This window comes from Globicephala melas, chromosome 2 (genome assembly GCF_963455315.2).
Source record: "Globicephala melas chromosome 2, mGloMel1.2, whole genome shotgun sequence".
Lineage (NCBI taxonomy): Eukaryota > Metazoa > Chordata > Mammalia > Artiodactyla > Delphinidae > Globicephala > Globicephala melas.
In genome coordinates this window covers 67,873,354-67,891,576 of record NC_083315.2, presented here as the reverse complement: position 1 = coordinate 67,891,576, position 18,223 = coordinate 67,873,354, and the positions used below count along the sequence as shown (strand labels likewise).

The following is an 18,223-nucleotide window of genomic DNA, read 5'->3' as shown; positions in this document are numbered from 1 at the left end:
TCAGTTTGAGGCCTATTACCCAGGCTGCCAGAACGGACTTTCCTTATTAGAGGGTGACAGATTCCCCAGTTCTGCCACAGCCTTTGCTGCTGCAGCACTTTTGGGAAGTTGCCGCCTGCCTTGGGGCCCCACTGAGGCCTGGAGGATGGGAGGGCAAGGCTGCCCCTGAGAAGCAGGCTGGGAGTCAGAGGTCCTGGGAGCCAGTAAGGCTGTTCTAGGTGCTTCTGCTGGACATCCCACTGGCTATCACATCTGCCTCCCCTGCTCTGGCCAGGAAGGCAGAGGGTATCAATATATCCAACCTGGCCTCTGTGGGTCAGCCCCTGCCCAGATCCATTCACCAACTCTTAGTCACGGCGTTCTCTCCCCTGCCCCGTCCCCCCATCCTGCCCCGTCCCCCCATCCAATCTGCTTCCATGCAATGCCTAGATAGCCTGCTTCAGTTGCCTCAAGGCAGGGACAGGGGAAGGAGAGCATGGCCCAGCTGGCCTGGAGAGACTAGCCAGGACTGGAGGGGCAGGTCAGAGCCTCCAGCATGCCCTCTGTTCCCTTACCAGACCTGGTCACAGGTTAGTTAAGAAAGAGTTTCAAAGTTGCTCCATCACTCCACAATGAAGACTCAGTTGATGCAAAATGAGCCTTCAGGGGCTCCCCATGGACTCATGTCCAAGCTCATCAGGCTGCTGGTAAGGGCACCACACCACCTGGCCTGGCCTCCAGGTGCAGCCTGGCTCCCACTCTCCGCACTAGGCACCCTCTGCTTTAGCCACACGGACCTGCTCACTGTCCAGTACCCTTGCTTCTGGGGGTCTGTGCCTGGAATGCCCTCTCTTTCCATACTGGACTATTGAAACTTCAAATCTCATCCTTCTTTGAGCTCTGGTTCCACGGCCTTCTTGGCATTTTCCCCACTTTTCCAGCTAGCTGTGATCTCTGCTTCCTCTGAAGGACCAATCCAACTCCTGGTCTCCCATTGCAATCCTTGGGGGCATGTACCTGGGCAACACGGATAGGTGAGAAGATTTGGAAGATCAAGGGACATGGCTTTGAATTCTCCCAAACATCCAACCCAGAGCCCCACTCTTCCTTGGTCCAAGTACCTCCACTAGAGCATCATCTAAAAGAACGAAAACATGACAAAATGGGAGAGCAAATCCACTGGATCCCACTCAGCACGGTGCTGAGTACCCACCAGTAACTGCGGTGTGCAGGGCTCCGGCGTCACGGTGACAAGGAAGACCTGGACCCTGCCACAGAGAGGTCTCAGGGGCTGGGGGCTGGGAGGATAGCAAACACGCAATAAACAATAAACGTCTAGGGTGGCGCGGACCACACTGGCCATACGTATGCAGTCAAGTACATATACTTCCTGTGGGAATCAGGAAGTGCTATAGCAGAGGCGGCATCTGAACTGGGCTTTGAAGGCAGAAGGGCGGTGGGTCAGTGGATAAAGGAAAGCTGAGAGAGGGGAAGGGGGAAGGGAGGTGGGGGAGATAAGGCTGAAAGCTTGTCAGGCATCAGACCCAGAGGGGCCCTGAGGCCTGGCCAAGGAGTTGGGCACTTCCTGGCAGGCAGAGGGGAGCAAGGAAGTGACATGGCCTGGGTCTGCATTTTAGCTGCCTCCCCACCTCCGAAGTGTGGGAGGGACTGGAGAGGGTAGGCAGAGAGTCCTGGAAAGAAGTGCTAACCAGAGTCGTGAGTGTGGTCTCCAGAGACTGACTGCCTGGGTTTGAATCCTGGCTCTGCCACTTACTCGCTGTGTGCCTCTGGGCCAGGTACTTAACCTCCCTGAGCCTCAGTTTCCTCATCCGAAAGATGGAAATAGTAATAATAAATAATAATGCATAGGACGGTGTGTGTAGTAAGTGCCGGATAGAAGTTAGGAGAGAATCTAAGCAGGAGCACAGCCCAGACCTCTCTCCCGTTCAGCCTCAAAAGCCATCTCCTCCACAGCTCTGAATTCCGGTAGAAATATGCCCGAGCGAAGAGAGCACACACTCAGGGGCAGCTGGGTGACCTCAGAGAATGGCTAACCCTCTCTGGACCTCGGCTTCCTCCATCACAAAACAGGGGTCATAACCCACTTCACGGGGTGGAGGATGAAATGAGGTCATCGTGTCCATCCCCAGCGTGGTGCCCGGCACACAGCAGTTCTGGGCTGACTGGGAGGAACTTGAAGTCCTTGGGGGCAGGGGTCTCAGAGAGCGGGACCTGCCATCAGCCGGCCCTCTGGCTCCAAAGAAGATGCACCCCCCTCCCTGTCAGAGTTCCAGGCCGGTCCTCCAGGCTGGTGGGCGAGGCTGGGAGCAGTCTGTGCTTCCCTTTCCCCCAGGAACTGTGTTTCCCATGGAGACCCAGCCCACATGCCCAGCCTGGAAGCGCAGGCCGTGCGTGTACGCGTGCACGTGCGTGTGTATCACGGGGAGTGTTGCACAGCGTCCTTTTCATGCCCAAGCGGGGTCCGGAGGGGCGGCAGCGCTGCCTGCCAGGACCGCACGATGGTGCCAGCTTGGCTGCTGCCCTCTGTTCTGCTTTTGTCACATTCTAGGCAGGTTCTCCCATCCTCCTGCCTCTCCCAGTCCTTGAGACTCACTGCATGTCATTTATTTATTCATTTTGTTCTCAGGGAGCCAGATGGCCAGAGCTGGGTTGGGCAGAATGTACCTCCCTCCTCCCCTGCTACGACAGCGCCCCCTGAACACGCAGCTCACACACCGACTCTAGGCTATCCAGTCTCTGGCTTTTTCAGGTACAATAAAGGCCACGTGTGCCAGGGCTTTGCCTGACCCCTGACCCTGCTCAGATGGGACTGGTCCCATTATCTCCCCTGGTCCGACAGGCAGATGGAGAAAGGGTGACATCCTGAGAGGCTGCCCTCTCTCAAGCAGTGGGAGAAGCAGTGGCCCCATGCCCCCTTCTGCCCCATGACCTGCCTCCCTTGGACTTGGGAAGGGGGCTCTCAGCAGGTCTCCCCTCCTTTCCTGGTGGGCGTCACAAGAGAACGCCCCAGTCCAAGGGTGGAAGGAAGGTGGTCTGGGGTCTCCACCGCTGCCCCCTGCCCAGCCTCATCCTCACATTGGTCCGGGCCCCCGTGAGGGCAGGGCACCCCCGGCATCTGCTCCCTCTCATTTCCCATTTCTCCTGGGAGGCACTTTTGGAAGAAACAAACTCTGGAAGGGGGGGAAACAAAACTCTTCACCGGCTTCCAGAGCATAGCCAAGGCTGGGACATCTCAACAAGAGGGAGGCAGGGGGTCGGGGGAGGCGACAGTCGAGGACAGAGAGATAGAGAGGCCAGCAGATCTACCTTGTTGCTGCCCTTCCCCTGCAGCCCCCAGCCCCCAGGACACGGGATGGGGCTGGGTTTACGTCTCTTAACCCTCTTCAAGGTCTCTTTCAGCCTCTATCACAGGCTGCTCACAACTGAGTTGGCGCTCACACTTCTCCCCTTCCCCCCTACCCCAGCACGGCCTGTGGAAAGAGCCTGACGGACCCAGCTCTGATGCTCACTAGCTGTGGCACCGTGGGCCATCACTTAACCTCTCTGTGCCTCAGCTTCTTCCTCTAAAATGGGTAGAGCACACATTTGGTTCCTTCCTTCTTCCCATGATGGCTTTCCTGAGCCAGCCAGGTCCCCCTCCCATCAAAGCCAGAGCCTTCTCTCTACCGACACCTTCTCCTCCCTCTTATCTGTACTGGTGGCTCTGGCTCCTGTTCGAAGGTCCCCAAGGGGGGGCCATGCCCTCCTCATTCCTAATACCCCCCTTCAGCCCTGGACCCCCAGCAGCGTGGGCCTCTGCGCAGTGCTCAATAAATGCGCCTTAAATGGAACTCAAGGGACAGAGAATGCAGAGCCAGTGGAACTGCTAGCCCTGGCTACTGAATACTTTTTTGTTCAAAATTAGAATTCTGGGGTGAAGAGCAGCTCCTCTTCCGCACAGACCTGGAAAAAGCATTTGCTGCCGTGTCCACAGCCCCCTCGCGTCCCCGTCACGGTGACTGTGCCCCAGCGTGCGCGCTGACACAGAGCCCCCCATCCCGGGGAGGCATACCAGATGCCGGCAGGAGGCAGCCCAGGTGGTTCTGCGAGGGCCGCGGGCTGGGCAGAGCAGCACGCGAGGAACAGCAAGTGCGATTGCTTTCTGGCGATTCATCTGAAGTTGCTTTAACCCTGACAGCCTCCTTGGCGTAGCGAGCCAACCACGAGTGAGCTGCGGCCTCCGGGTTGGCAGGATGCCCCTCTGCGCCTCCTCCCAGATGAGGCAGCCAAGGCTCCCTAGGCGTCCCCAGCTGGGGGAGGCAAGGGTGTGAGTCACTGTCCCCACCCATGGCTGTCCCGCCCCACCCCTTTTTCAGGTCCTGGAAAGAAGAGAGAATCACGGGAGGGCTGTGCGTGGGAGGGAGTGGGGTGGTGGGGAGAGCAGACTCCCTCCCCCAGAGGTCACCGTCAGGAAGGTCACGAGGGCCCTTGATTAAGTGAGATGATGCTGGATTTTAGCTTTCCGGAAACATGGCATCGTGGGATTTTAGACCTGGAATATCCATGCTGACCTTCCCATTTTAGAGATGAGAAACCTGAGGCTCAGAGAGAGGGAAGGACTTAGCTAGGGTCACCCAGGCAGAGGTGGGACCCGAAGCTGGCTTCATCCCTTCGGAGGCAGCATGGAGCTGCGGGAAGAACACAAGTGCTGGGTTCTGATCCCAGAGCTGATGCTTGTTAGCTGAGTGAATAGCAGGAGTTACTCTACTTCCCTGAGCTTCGATTTCTTCATTTGAGAAATGGAGGTAACACACGTGGCAGGCTGCTGGCAGAGTAAATGGATCATCTGTGTGAAGCCTCTGTACACGGTAGGAGCAGGAATCTGTATTCACCTTCCTCCTCAGACCGTGTGGCCCCCTCTTGCTCCTCTCTGACCCTCTCTCGTAAGCTCTCCTTACTCAGGCTCAGTCTCCGTGCTCTCTTGCTGGGAAGGGCCCCAAAGTCTTGGCAATGGCCCTTCCCAGCAGACCAGTGTGGCCAAGTCCACTGACTCCCCACCCTGCCTTGCCCATCTCCTTTTGGACCCCTTCATCTGCCCCAGGACAGAGGCAGGAGCCCTGGCCCACACCCTATACCTCTGCTTTGCCCCTACGTCCTTTGCCTCCAGACTGTCACGTCTCCATGTTTGTCGGTGAGAAGTGTGCCCAGGGATCCCTGAGAACGGGACCCTCCCCCTAATGTACTTTTAAGCCAGGCAGATGGCAGGGTCGACCCCTCTGGAAATCACTGACCTCAGTGCCCTGGCCTGACCTGGAGTCATGAGTCTGGCCTTTGAACCTGTGCAGAGGATTCAGGAGGGTCCGAATCTTTAGGTCACCTGCACCGAGGCCGTCGAATAACTTGACCCATTTGCTTTGGTGTAATGAGACCCATCTGCCTCTAAGACAACTCCAGCCTTTAACTCCCAGAGCAGCTGGCAAGAGACAAAAGGCATGGGAATCAGGACACCCAGGATCAAGTTACAGCTCTGCCACTACCTCCCTGGGTAACCTCAGGCAAGTAGTTTCCCTTCTCTAGGCCTCAGTTTGCCCATCTATAAAATGGAAGAAGTAGATCAGACAATTTCTGAGGTTCCTCCCAGCTCCTACTTCAAGGGTTTCAAGTTAAATCATGAGCGCTCCATGACCAGAAATTAGGTCCTGGGATCCAGACTATACTTCCTAGCACTCCATTCCAGGACTATGTGGACATATGCTTTCATATATGTGAAGAGAGCCGCAGGAAAACAGGATGCCCAAGCCCCAGCAATATGGGGGTCATATGACTCCCAGCCTGGTAGGACAGCACTGAGCATTGTGGAAAGACGCAGAGACCCTGAGAGCCCCCAGGACGAGGTATTGTGGGCTGGATCAGAGCTCTTATGCCATTCCAGACCCTAGGAGCATAGAGGTTGACTCTGGGGGTATTGCAGACAGCCCAGCGCTCTGGAAGGAAGAGTCCCCAAGAATGCGGTAGGAAAAGGGCTTGAAACGCTGATCCCTCTATAAACCGTCTTGTAAACAGTCATCAGCCCTGAGAGATCTAAATCAGGTTACGGTCTTTCTGCTTTTCCCGCTGCTTCTCAATATTCACACCTAAAATAACCTTGTCTCCAGGGATGCCTAGTAGCGTAGCCCCAAAAGGTCCACCAAAGGCTCATGTGATCACATTTTTTGGTTTTTTTTAAATAAATGCCAATTCTGCACTCAATTCTATAACAAGTCTGTATTTGTTTGTTTCTATAAATTTATTTATTTTTGGCTGTGTTGGGTCTTCGTTGCGGCGTGCGGGCTTTCTCTAGTTGCGGCGAGTGGGGTCTACACTTCGTTGCGGTGTGCGGGCTTCTCATTGCGGTGCCTCTTCTTGCTGTGGAGCACAGGCTCTAGGTGCGCAGGCTCCAGTAGTCGTAGCACGCGGGCTCAGTAGTTGTAGCTCGCGGGTTCTAGAGTGCAGGCTCCGTAGCTGTGGCACACGGGCTTAGTTGCTCCGCGGCATGTGGGATCTTCCCGGACCAGGGCTCGAACCCGTGTCCCCGGCATTGGCAGGCGGATTCTTAATCACTGCACCACCAGGGAAGCCCTCTATATTTGTTTTACTCTAAGGAGCAAAGTTTAAATCACTTCTCAGGTAACTAATGTGCCATTACATGGTGCAAAATTTTAACTCTATAGCTTCAGGAATCATTAGCAAAAGTCTTTCCAACAAATGGTGCTGGGAAAACTTGATATCCACATGCAGAAAACTGAAGTTGGACTCCTACCTTATACCATATGTAAAAATTAACTCAAAATGGATCAAAAACCTAATTCCATGAGCTAAAACTATAGACAAAAACATAGGGGGAAAGCTTCATGACACTGGATTTGGCAATAATTTCTTGGATATGACACCAAAGGCACAGGCAACAAAAAACAGATAAACTGGACTTCATCAAAATTTAAAAGTTTTGTGCATCAAAGGACACTTAACAGGGGCTTCCCTGGTGGCACAGTGGTTGAGAGTCCGCCTGCCGATTCAGGGGACATGAGTTCGAGCCCTGGTCTGGGAAGATCCCACATGCCGCGGAACGGCTGGGCCCGTGAGCCATGGCCGCTGAGCCTGCGCATCCAGAGCCTGTGCTCCGCAACAGGAGAGGCCACAACAGTGAGAGGCCCGCGTACCGCCAAAAAAAAAAAAAAAAAGGACACTTAGAGTGAAAAGGCAACCCACTGTATGGGAGAAAATGTTTTCAAATCACATATCTGATAAGGGATTAACATCCAGAAAATATAAAGAACACCTACAATTCAGCAACAACAACAAGTCAGCCCAGTTGGAAAAAAATGGACAGATGACTCGAATGGACATTTCTCCAAAGGAGATACACAAATGGCCACTAAAGCACATGAAAGGAGACTCAACATCACTAATGATCAGGGAAACGCAAACCAAAACCACAATGAGATGCCACTTCACACCCATTAGGATGACAATTATAAAAACTAAAAATAGAAATTAACAAGCGTTGACAAGGATGAAGAGAAGTTAGAACGCTGTGCCTTGCTGATGGGAATGTAAAATGATGTAGACTCTGTGGAAAACGGTATGGTGATTCCTCAAAAAGTTAAACAGAATTACCCCATGCTCCAGAAATCCACTTCTGGATATACATGCAAAAGAAGTGAAAGTGGGAGTTTGAAGAGATATTTGTACACCCATGTTCATAGCAGCATTATTCACAGTAGTCAAGGTAGAAGCAACCCAAGTGTCCGTTGATGGGTGAATGGGTAAACAAAATATAGTATAATATGTACATACAATAGAATATTATTCAGCTCCAGAAAGCAAGGAAGTTCTGACACATGCCACAATATGGATGAAACTTGAAGACATTATAAGTGAAATAAGCCAGTCTCAAAAGGACAGATGTTGTATGATCCCTCTTATATGTGGTACCTAGAGTAGTCAAATTTTTAGAGACAGAAACTACAATGGTGGTTGCGGGAGTGGGGAATGGGGAGTTAGCGTTTAATGGGTATAGAGTTTCGGTTGGGGAAGATGAAAAAGCACTGGACATGGATGACAATGATGGTCGCCGCACAGCAATGTGAATGTCCTTACTGCCACAGAACTGTACACTTTAAGTTTTCTGTTACGTATATTTTCTCTCTCTCACACACACACACACACACACACACACCACAAATCTCTAGCAAACATAGATCGTGGTTTGAAAAGGACTGACCTAGACGGTCCCTGGCTAGTTTAGGAGTATAAGCATATTTCTGAGCTGGTACATGTTTTATTCTAATCTGCAAGGATAGCTGAAAGCCAAGTCAGCCAGGGGTCTCACACATCATTCAACATAAGAACACGTTTGACTGGGCAGAAGCTACTCTTGGTGGTGGCCCAACTTGGTTCCTGCTGCATTCATTACTCAGGCCTGCTCTGCAGCCCTGTCTCGTGCTGAGCATAAGGCCTGGAGGGCTGGGGTGTGGGTAGGGGGGACAGTTTCAACAAATAGTAAGAGGCTGTGGAGCGCACTTTTACTCTCCCGCACTCTGTTCGCATGGATAAAACCAGTTCAGTGGAATCTAAGAATGTGCGAGACTATGGAGAAATGGGAGGGATTCTCTGCATGTCTACCCCAGCCCTCGGGGGAGGCCTGAGACCAAAACCAAAATGCCATTCTACAGGCCAGAACCCAAACTGCAAATCACCATGGGAGGGAGGCAGAGGACCAGAGAAGCGGGACCCAAGAATACGTAATTAAATAATACAATGAAAGGCTGAAATTTCCAAGTTGATTCTTGGGTATCATTTAGAAAAGTTAACAGGGCATATTTAATTTAGGAATTGGCTCATGTCCTTCTCCTTAGAGCTGAAACCTCATAAATGAAATACACTGGACCATTGCCCAGTGTGGAAATAAAACTTATGAATAATGTTTCTATCTCAATCATTGTCAGTGCTTTACTATTCCTAATTACTTTAAAAAGCTAGATATTCAGTGTAGCAAAACTTTTTTTCTTTTCATCTCCACTTGTGAGATTAGTGCAGTTTAATAAGAGTCACTCTGTCGTCTTTATTCAGTATAAACTGACCGTTCATCCTTTTACTCTTCATTATTATATAAGATGGAGGTTTATGACCAAGCATGCAGCCACTCCATTTCCCCATATTGGTCCATCTAATATCTTGGCATTATCCGCGATAGCTGACGTGTCTACCCACCAGGCAAATCAGCATCACCTCACTTCCTTTATGGAGCAGAAAGAAATTCGTCCAGGCCTTCAAGAAATTAGGCTATGGGGTTATAAGTCTATAAAAGAATGAAAAGTTCCCCACCGCATCCTACTACTGGCTTTGTCCCCTTCGTGTCTATCAAAGTCATAAATCCCTTGGCAGCCACGAAGGGCAGGGCAGGGGCAGGCAGTAGGATGACGGATCTTTATAATCCTCCCCGCCACTTCCAGGAACTTATCCTAAGAAGAAACCGGGACACGTGGGCAAAGATCCATGCACGAGAAGAATCACTGCAGCATTTGTACACAGGACCACAATCCCTTTATTCACATGTCAACAACCCCAAAATCTCTAAAGAGTCCAAAGGAATTATTTTTTAATTTTCCAAAATTCATTTAGAGGCAAAATCTTTGTGGAACTGATGTGTGGTTAAATATCTTCTATATATCACTAGATGTGATCAGTTATACATCACTTCAGAAATATTACTATGTTTCATTCCAAGGTGCTGACCAAATCCCACTGGAGGCATATGTCATATATGATATCGTCACCATATACCTTCCTGAACTCTGAAAACATCTAAATTTTGAAACCAACAGGCCACAAGGACCTTTGATAAAGGACGGTGGGCCTAATATAGTGAAAAATCAGAAACAGCCTAAAAGTCCATCAGCAAGAGACTGGTTAAACACTTTTAGCAACCCATAGAAGGAAACGAGTGTATGATATACAGTTGAATTAAAAAAACAAGTTACAGAATAGCACACACATTTGATCTAAATAATAAAAGTTGTGTCCAGATCTAACTCTAAGAACAAAGGTGCAGAGAAATAAGGAAAGGCAAGCACTCAAATGCCAGAACTGGTTATCGCTGGGTGTGTGGGTTTAACTTTTTGTCTATACTTCTGGTGCACTTTGAACTTCCTTTTTAACATGAACAGGTATGATTTTAGAGTCAGAAGAAAACACCAACAAGAACGATGCTTTTGACTCAACAAAAATCAAAGCTTCCCTGCAAGGATGTCACATGTCTAGACATGCAAATGACAGATCCCATTCAGAAATCTCCAGAGATACATATTGTGCTCATCAGGATACCCATCTCCATGGACACAGGCCCCACAGAGCACACACAGGCAGACAGGGGTCCAATGGCACAATAGCAAACAGGGTCAAATTGCTTGGAGTAAACATAATCACAATTTGTGTCCCATGGCTGATTCATCTGTCTCCATGACAATATCCCAGGGCCACATCTTTCAATCAGATCCTTCCTCCCCCTGTGAGCAACTAGGTTTTCTCAGCAAAGAGCTATTTCAACCTCAGGTTGTATTAACAGAGGTTGAGCATCCAGAAGGAAGCAGAGCATAATAATTACGTGTTCAGGCTTAGGACCTAGGTTTTCACTTGATCAACAGTCCCAGTTTCATCATTTACTAGCGGTGGGCCTTTGGGAAGTTCTTTAACCCCTCTGTGCTTCAACTTTCTCGTCTGTCAAATGGGGCTAATTCCCACATCATAGGGCTGTTGTGAAGAGTAAACGAGAAGATGAATAAAGTGCTAGTGCACAGGAAAATTCAATAGAGAGTATTTAGCTCTATTGTAATTTTTCCATACAAGCCTGCATCTGTGGTCAGATCTAGGAATGATCGTTTAAAAGGAACAAAGGCCATAGCCAGTGGAGAGAAACTAGATGGAGAAGGCAGTTCAGACCATGTCATGTGAGAAACAAAGGAGCTTGGAGAATAAAAATTGAGTTGGGGGGAAGTGACCATTGTCTTCTAATACCTGAAGGCCTGACCCACGGAAGGGGACTCTGGTTTCTTCTGTGCGGTCTCAATGGCTATTATCAACTGCTCTAAGATGACCTTCTTCCCACACACAGTCTGTGGCCTTGTTCACTGAGCTCCTTGGGAGAAAGTTCAGACATGGCAAGGAGGGCCATAGAGATCCATGACCCAGCCCTGGCCTTAAGCTAGAGATAGATGATTTTGAGAATGAGAATCTATGAACTCCCTTCATTCAATGCTGCCATCTCTCGAAAGAGGGTTGGAACTTATCTTTTAGGACTTTCTGAGGGTTTAGTAGTACATGCCCTTGAGTAGAGGCAGAGCTGGTGATTCTTCAACCCAGGAGGGTGGATTTATTGAAGAAACACTGTGGGTTGCTCGGCACCAAGTCTGATGACTGAATTGGGAGTGGAAATTGGGCAGCCCGGTTTTATACTGTAAAGTTACAAGGCTACGTGCTTGGTAAACACACTCCAGGGGCAAGATTTACTCTAAACTCTCTACTCCCATTGATCAAGGGCCGCCTCCCTTCCACTTCTTTCACTAGACCGGAAGGGAACCCTGAGAGACAGACTCTGTCTGAAAAACCCTCCAGGCCCCCCAATCATCACAGTCTAGAAACAGTGAGCACCAAACACACTTGCACTGGTTGGTGGTTTATATGCACTCAGGACTCCTGGGACTCAGGCTGTATTTCAACCTCCAACAAACTGAGCTTGACATAATCTGGCAACAGCAAGCAGACCTGTCCCAGCAAGGTCCACAGAATCCAAGTTAGACAGTTCCCCATCAAAGATTCATTGTAGGCAAAGTTACACAAAACGAAACAGACAAGGTGGGGAAAAGCTCTCAAACATTTCGGCCAGCATGTCTCCTGGAGTTCACAGAAGGACTGCTTGAACACATTCCTTTCACTCACGTGTTCCTCAGGTGTACTTTTCATTGTCTGGAGGAGTCCCTGCCCTGTTGCTCAGCGTGACTTACCTCAAAGCAGGGAAACAGGTGGAAGGAGGAGGCTACCACGGTCACTGGAGGTCCCAACACATCGGAGAGAGTCTCTGGAGCACCCCAAACAGATCCTGGTCTCCCCAAGCCAGGTAACCACCCAGGCCCAAACAAAATCACATCCAATAGCTTGCTCTGGCTGGTGTGTTCCCATGTACTGGGTAGACAAAGAGGGTCCAGTCAAGGCCTTTGGAAGAAAAGGACCATAACTAGACGTTTCCACCCCAGCAGAGACTGGAAAAGGGCAAGATCACCACACTGGGCCAATGTGGACCCACCATTCCTTCTCCACGTTGTTACGACCACTGCAGTCACTATGGGACAGGGAACAGGGAGGTGGCTCCCAAACATGGGTCAATGATGGGGGTTAGACCCCTACTGGATCAGCTCAGCTATGTTACCTACTCAAGTCACACACAAAAAGATACAATCCCAGCTCAAAGCGGGAAGAAAATTGGGCTTTAACCTTAATCAAGATCTCCTTGGAAACCTAATAAGACCATGACATTAACCAACCATTGACTGCAAAACGTGCCACTGGAAAGAGGTTCATCTGTGAGTTTTTAAGGGAAATGAGCCAAAGGAGAAGGATTTGCCTTCAGCTGGGCTCCTGGCAGAGAATTCCCCGAGGAGCTGCCGGTGTACCCTGCCCACTCGGCGGCCAGCCCCACAGCAGAGATGATGCCCGTGCTGCTATGAGTCACTCTGTCCGTCCCAAGAACATCTGCCTCACTCGTGCTCACCAGAGAGCCTTCCCCAGGGAATGTGAACAGTCTACCCAGAGAGATGTAAGAACACAGCGGTCAGCCTTACAAGCATCCCATTCTCCTACCTTTGGGGACACAGAGGCATCCCAGTACCCATCAGTCTCATAAATGAGTCCCCTGAGCCTCTGTGAACACCCACTGAGCCTTTGCACCGGCAAAGCTGAAGACCAGGCCTTGACCACAGTGACCTCCTGGGTCTGCGCCCCTAGGTGGCATCTCAATTTCACTTCAAGCCTCAAAGACCTTATCCGGAGGTGTTTCATCAAAAGCCAGAGTCGTACAGATGACCCCACAATTCCCCATACACACGACATGCAATGCCCCTCCAGGCCGCCACAAACCATGACCCTCATGCCCCTAGAGCCCTCCACCCCGAGTACCATCCGGTAGGTACGCTTCCTCCCCGCTGCCCACACTCACTAGGTAGCCCAAGCCCAGGACAAAGAACTCAGCATCCACACGGCACGGCCCCTCCCCAGCCAGAGCCATGGCCCCGCTCAACTCCCAAAGACCCTAGACTCACCGCTGGAGCAGTCGGGCCCTCCCCAGCCGGGCTCACAGTGGCAGGTGTCCGGGGAAACGCAGCGGCCGTGCACACACTCCTCTGTACACAGGGCTGCAGGGGATCAGAAGAGGGGGAGGAAGAACAGGAACAGAGAGTGAAAACCAACCATCTGGTCAAGGAGCACAATCCACTTTGTAAAGGCTCCCTGGGGCCCAGGGATGCTCAGAACGCATCACTGGTTTTGGGGAAAATCAAGCTGCTCCTGACCCGAGTTAGTTATTCATTCATTCATTCATTTGTAGTACGTGGGCCTCTCACTGTTGTGGCCTCTCCCGTTGCGGGGCACAGGCTCCGGATGCGCAGGCTCAGCGGCCATGGCTCACGGGCCCCGCCGCTCCGCAGCACGTGGGATCTTCCCGGACCGGGGCACGAACCCGTGTCCCCTGCATCGGCAGGCGGACTCTCAACCACTGCGCCACCAGGGAAGCCCTGACCCGAGTTATTTAATTAACTCTGAAAAGGATTCAACAAGGGTGTGCTTCATCCCAGGCTTGTTTCCTAAAATGAAACCCAAGCCCGCGAAATGGCAGCCTTGGTGGCTTTTCAAGAGTACCTCCTCCAAGGCTGAACACTTGGAGACGTTCCACAAAGCCCACTCCCTACATCCTCACTCCTGCTCTCTTTCCCCATCGGCTCAGAAAATGACCCGTCTTTTGGCTTCCCCAATTTCTTTCTGCAAAGGCCCCCAAATTTATCAGGTTTCCTGAAAAGAATCCATTCCTCTCACGTTTTCCCCACCTTTCTGCCCTCCTTCCCAAATGTCCCTATTTTGGGGCTCTCAAATGTCAGCAAATCTGCAAAGTACACAAATGCTGAGGAAAAAGCAACAGCTAATTATAAGAAAGTAATTAAGAGAGACAGCCACGACGACGATAATTGTAATTAGAAAGCGCCGGGCAATTTCTTATCACGCAGTCAAATGCTACAGCCTCCTGAGCTGGGAGGCAACGGCAGCAAAGTTTCCATCAACTACCCCAGTGCTGAGAAGGCTTACTGGCAGCACTTTGAGGAAGGGAGATTATTTCTCTCTCCCTTTGACATCCACATTTTCTCAAGGTCATCCATTGCTCCTGAGAGATCTGTCCCACCGTCTAATCCATCAGTGAGGGATTACAGAAACCCCCTTTGCCACCCCTGCCAATTTTGTAAGCTTGGGAGATCAGCAGCTACCATCAACCCTGTCAATTGCTCAGAAGGGATCTAGATGAAGCGCTTTTTTTCTGACAAGCAACTAGAGACCTCCTCTCTGCCTGGAACTGGCCTGCGCTGGGGGGACAGGTGGCCCCCAATGGTGAGCTTGGAGGAGCTGCCACTGACTTCCGAACACCCGCCCTGCTTCCATGTCCACTGCTTGGCCGAATGCCCAGCGAGAGGGCGCTGTCAGGGTAGACAACAGAGTTCATTTTATGGGGGGTGTGGGGACCTTTGGCCCCTCCCAAACACAGACACTGACCCTGAAGCTGCGGCCTTAGCTTTGCCTAGGGCTCCTGGCGAGGCAGGCCCCGAAGAGCCCTTTCAGATGCCCCACTGGTTAGTGGTCTGCAGACAGCCCATCCTCTGCAAGCCTGGGATGTGGTATGTCTGGGGGGAGCCCTGGCCCTTGAGTCATTCTCATTTGTACAAGTGGCTTTTCAGCAGAGTTCTGGTTTGTGCTCAAGACTTTGACAGCCCCTCGCTTGGAGCTTTGGGGAGCAGCTGGGGCCTACTAGCTAACCCACTTCTTACTGGGGAACCGGCTGGACCCTGACCTCAGTGACCACCTCCACTTAGAGCCACAATGAGCTGCTCACCCAGTTGCTAGCAAGATGCCCACCTGGTCATCCCTGCTGCCTGGTTTCCCCTGCTCCCATTAGACTTTCTAAACAAGCTCAAATGGGCCAATGTCCCCAGTGTACACTGGACACTAGGTACCCTTCCCCCGGCTCCCCAGCCCAGCCCTGACCTCAGCTGCTCCCCCTTCCCTTAGGCTGAGGTCCCAGTATGCTCCACAGCTGGGCTGGTCCGCCTTCCTGCAGACCCTTCCATCAGCTTGTCAGGTGAGCCCAGACACCTCCAGCTGCTTTCTGACTGCAGAGAGCAGCACCTTGATCCCTGGGGGTTCTGCTGGGGGCGGCAAGGGCAGGCAGTGGACTGGGAAGCTGCCGCATGTCAGGTCTGGAAGGCACCTAACAGAAAATCACGTCCAACTGCTTCATTTTATACATGGAGGAACTAAGGCCTGCGTGTTTGGGATCCTGTGAACAGCCTGTGGGCTCTGGCCAGAGAGGAGGGAGCTGCAGGAGGAAGATCCTGGAGACAGAGGCCTCTGAAGGCCGAGGGAGTTGAGAGGAGCCCAAGACACGGGGCCTTCATGCCTCGCCCAGGCTGGACGTCCTCCCCTGTCCAGAAGACTCAAACCAGAGGAGCTGTGTCAACACGTCCTCTGCAGGCATGGGTGCCCTGCAGGCTGGGGCTGGGCAGGGGCTTGGAGAAGATCAAGGGAGAAAAGACGGTACCGGTACTCTGGTCCTCTGCCCCTAGAGACCTAACTCCTGGCCTATGTCCTGCACCCTCTCCCTACCTGCAAGGGAGGTGCATTCAGGGGCTCCGAGCAAGCTCCACCCTCCCTCTTCCCTTGGCCTCCGCCCGGTCAGCTTCCCCCAGCCACCGTCCTGCCTCAGTCTTGCTTCTAACCTCCCAGGCGCTAGAGGCACATTTAGCGAGAAGCAGCACGGCACAGCGGTTAAGAGCACAGACGGCACTCGGGGAGCCAGGGCTGGATCCAGCGATGCCACTTAGCAGCTCCAGACTTCAGGCAAGTTACCTCCCTCTCTGTGTCAGTCCCCATCTGTTCAATGGGGGACGGCGACAGGATGGGCCTCGGGCTGTGTGAGGATTCAATGAGTTGACAAAGTACTTAGAGCGGAGCCTGGGGTACAGTCAGTACTGAGTGAGTCTTGCTACTGTTATTGGTAGGGTGTCCTCAGACCCGAGGCAGGGTCCTGGCGATGCCTGAGCCTCCTTTTCCTCCACACACAGGCCGTCTCTCTCACTTCTGCCCTCCACTGAAGTCATAGACACGTGGAGAGGGTTGTAGGGACTTAGTTGGGGGGTGGTGTGCTGGAGAGCAGCCCCATCTCCACCCCTGGTGGAATGGCCAGCATGGTAGAGAAGGTGATGACCTATATTTAAACTCCCTATCTGCCATTTTCAGTTACAATTGTAGGACAATAAACAAATGATTTAACCTTCTGTGCCTCAATTTCTTCATCTGTAAAGTGGGGACAATAATAGAACCTATGTCACGGCCTGCTGCAAAGACTTAATGAAGTAATACACGTTGAGTGCTTGGCCCACAGTAAGTGCTCCACAAGCAGGAGCTGCTATTATTACTTCTCCCTCTCTGTCTCTTTCTCTCTCACACACACACATGCACACACGCCATGGGGTCTGGACAGATGTCTAAGGTAGCTGACAGCAGTTACCAGTTATCACCGCTTCCTGTGCGCTACCAGGTTCTGAGCACCCACTACGTGCCAGGCCTTGGGGCTTTCACACATGCTACCTCAACCCCTGTCCTAGGCCATCGCAGCCTACCTTGAGGGAGTTACCTATGTCAGCACTTGTCTCTCTTTTGCGGATCTCCAGCCCCTGGGGGACAGAGTTCACTCCTATTTGGCCTTTTAAAGCCCTTATGCTGCCCGGTGTACAGTAGGTACTCAGTGTTTCTGGGTCCCGAGGAGGAGAGCACCAAAGCACGTGTGGGGAGGGCGTGGTTGCCTTTGGCTTCAGAGCTCAGTCACAGGGAAGTCGCCAAACCTCTAAACCCTGCCCCTTGGCTCAGGTTACTTCTGGGCCTGTGGGACCAGGGTGATGGGCCATCTCGAGGGACGGTGGTGGGCGTGTAGAACGAGCCCAGCCATGGGTGTGAGGAGATCTGGCTTTGCATCTATCAGCATCCATCTCAATGATATCAAGCAGCTCACTTTCCTCTCCAGGCCCTGCAACTTCACCTGGAACTCAGAGGAGACCAGATGAGGCCTAAAGTCCCACTCAGCTAAGAATCACCGGGAGCTGGCATCCGCCCACCTCTTCCAGGAAAGGCCTGGACAGCTGCCAGTGCTCTAGTCCCACTTCCTGGCCCCCAAGTCCCGTCCCCTTCCTATGGCCTGGTAAACCTCTCCTCTTGACCTCACAGGGACCCCTGGTTTCTGTCCTCCATTTCTTTGGAAAAGGCACTGGGTTAAGAGCCGGGAGACCCAGTGTGAGTTCAGGCTCTGGGCTACCTGACACATGAGTGTGGGCAGGTGGCTTCCCCACTCTCTCATCTATAAAATAAGAGCATTAGAGCACATCACCCTTGAAGGTTCCTTCTACTGCTGCCACCCCCTTGACGCTCTGTCTCCACCATGTCACAGCAGCTGGAAATGCTTCTCCTGCGCTCACCAGCCCCGGGTCACCTGGGTCAGCAAGGCCAGGCACAGCCTCTATCACCAGCTCCACCAAGAAGCTCGGAGGGCTGCAGCCACCCCAGTCTGAACATTTATGGAAGGTGAAATATTTTCCCACCAGAACCTCCCTACCCACACGAGGTTCCTCCTCACTGGCCCTGCCACTTCCCCACTTAGTATGGGCTTATCCGGTCTCCCCAAGAGACTGTGAGCTCCTTGAGGGTAAACCCAGAGTCTTAAACATCCCTGTATCTCCCCGCGAGCCATGCCTTACAGATACTCCATAGGTGGCTATTGGTGGCCGTTCTGAGTACCTGTGCTTTGCAAGGGACACTGACAAGTGGGGGGAGAAGGATCAGGATGCAGAGGGTGTGGACACATGACCTGTGAGGGTCACGTGAAGGGTGGGACTTGGTGTGG

The 18,223-nt window shown here is 52.0% G+C and overlaps 1 protein-coding gene across 21 annotated transcripts in view; it reads right to left on the bottom strand.

The window, feature by feature from the left end:
• The window catches only part of MEGF11 (multiple EGF like domains 11), a 431,740-nt gene that overhangs the window by 184,296 nt on the left and 229,221 nt on the right, over positions 1-18,223 (bottom strand). For all 21 annotated transcript variants that reach the window (XR_009562966.1, XR_009562967.1, XR_009562969.1 and 18 more), the window contains one exon: positions 13,332-13,424. Coding sequence is in view for 17 of the 21 variants with exons in the window: in XM_060294090.2 (XP_060150073.1) it covers positions 13,332-13,424 (93 nt within the window). In the remaining 4 variants the exon portion in view is untranslated. The remainder of the gene's footprint in view (positions 1-13,331; positions 13,425-18,223) is intronic.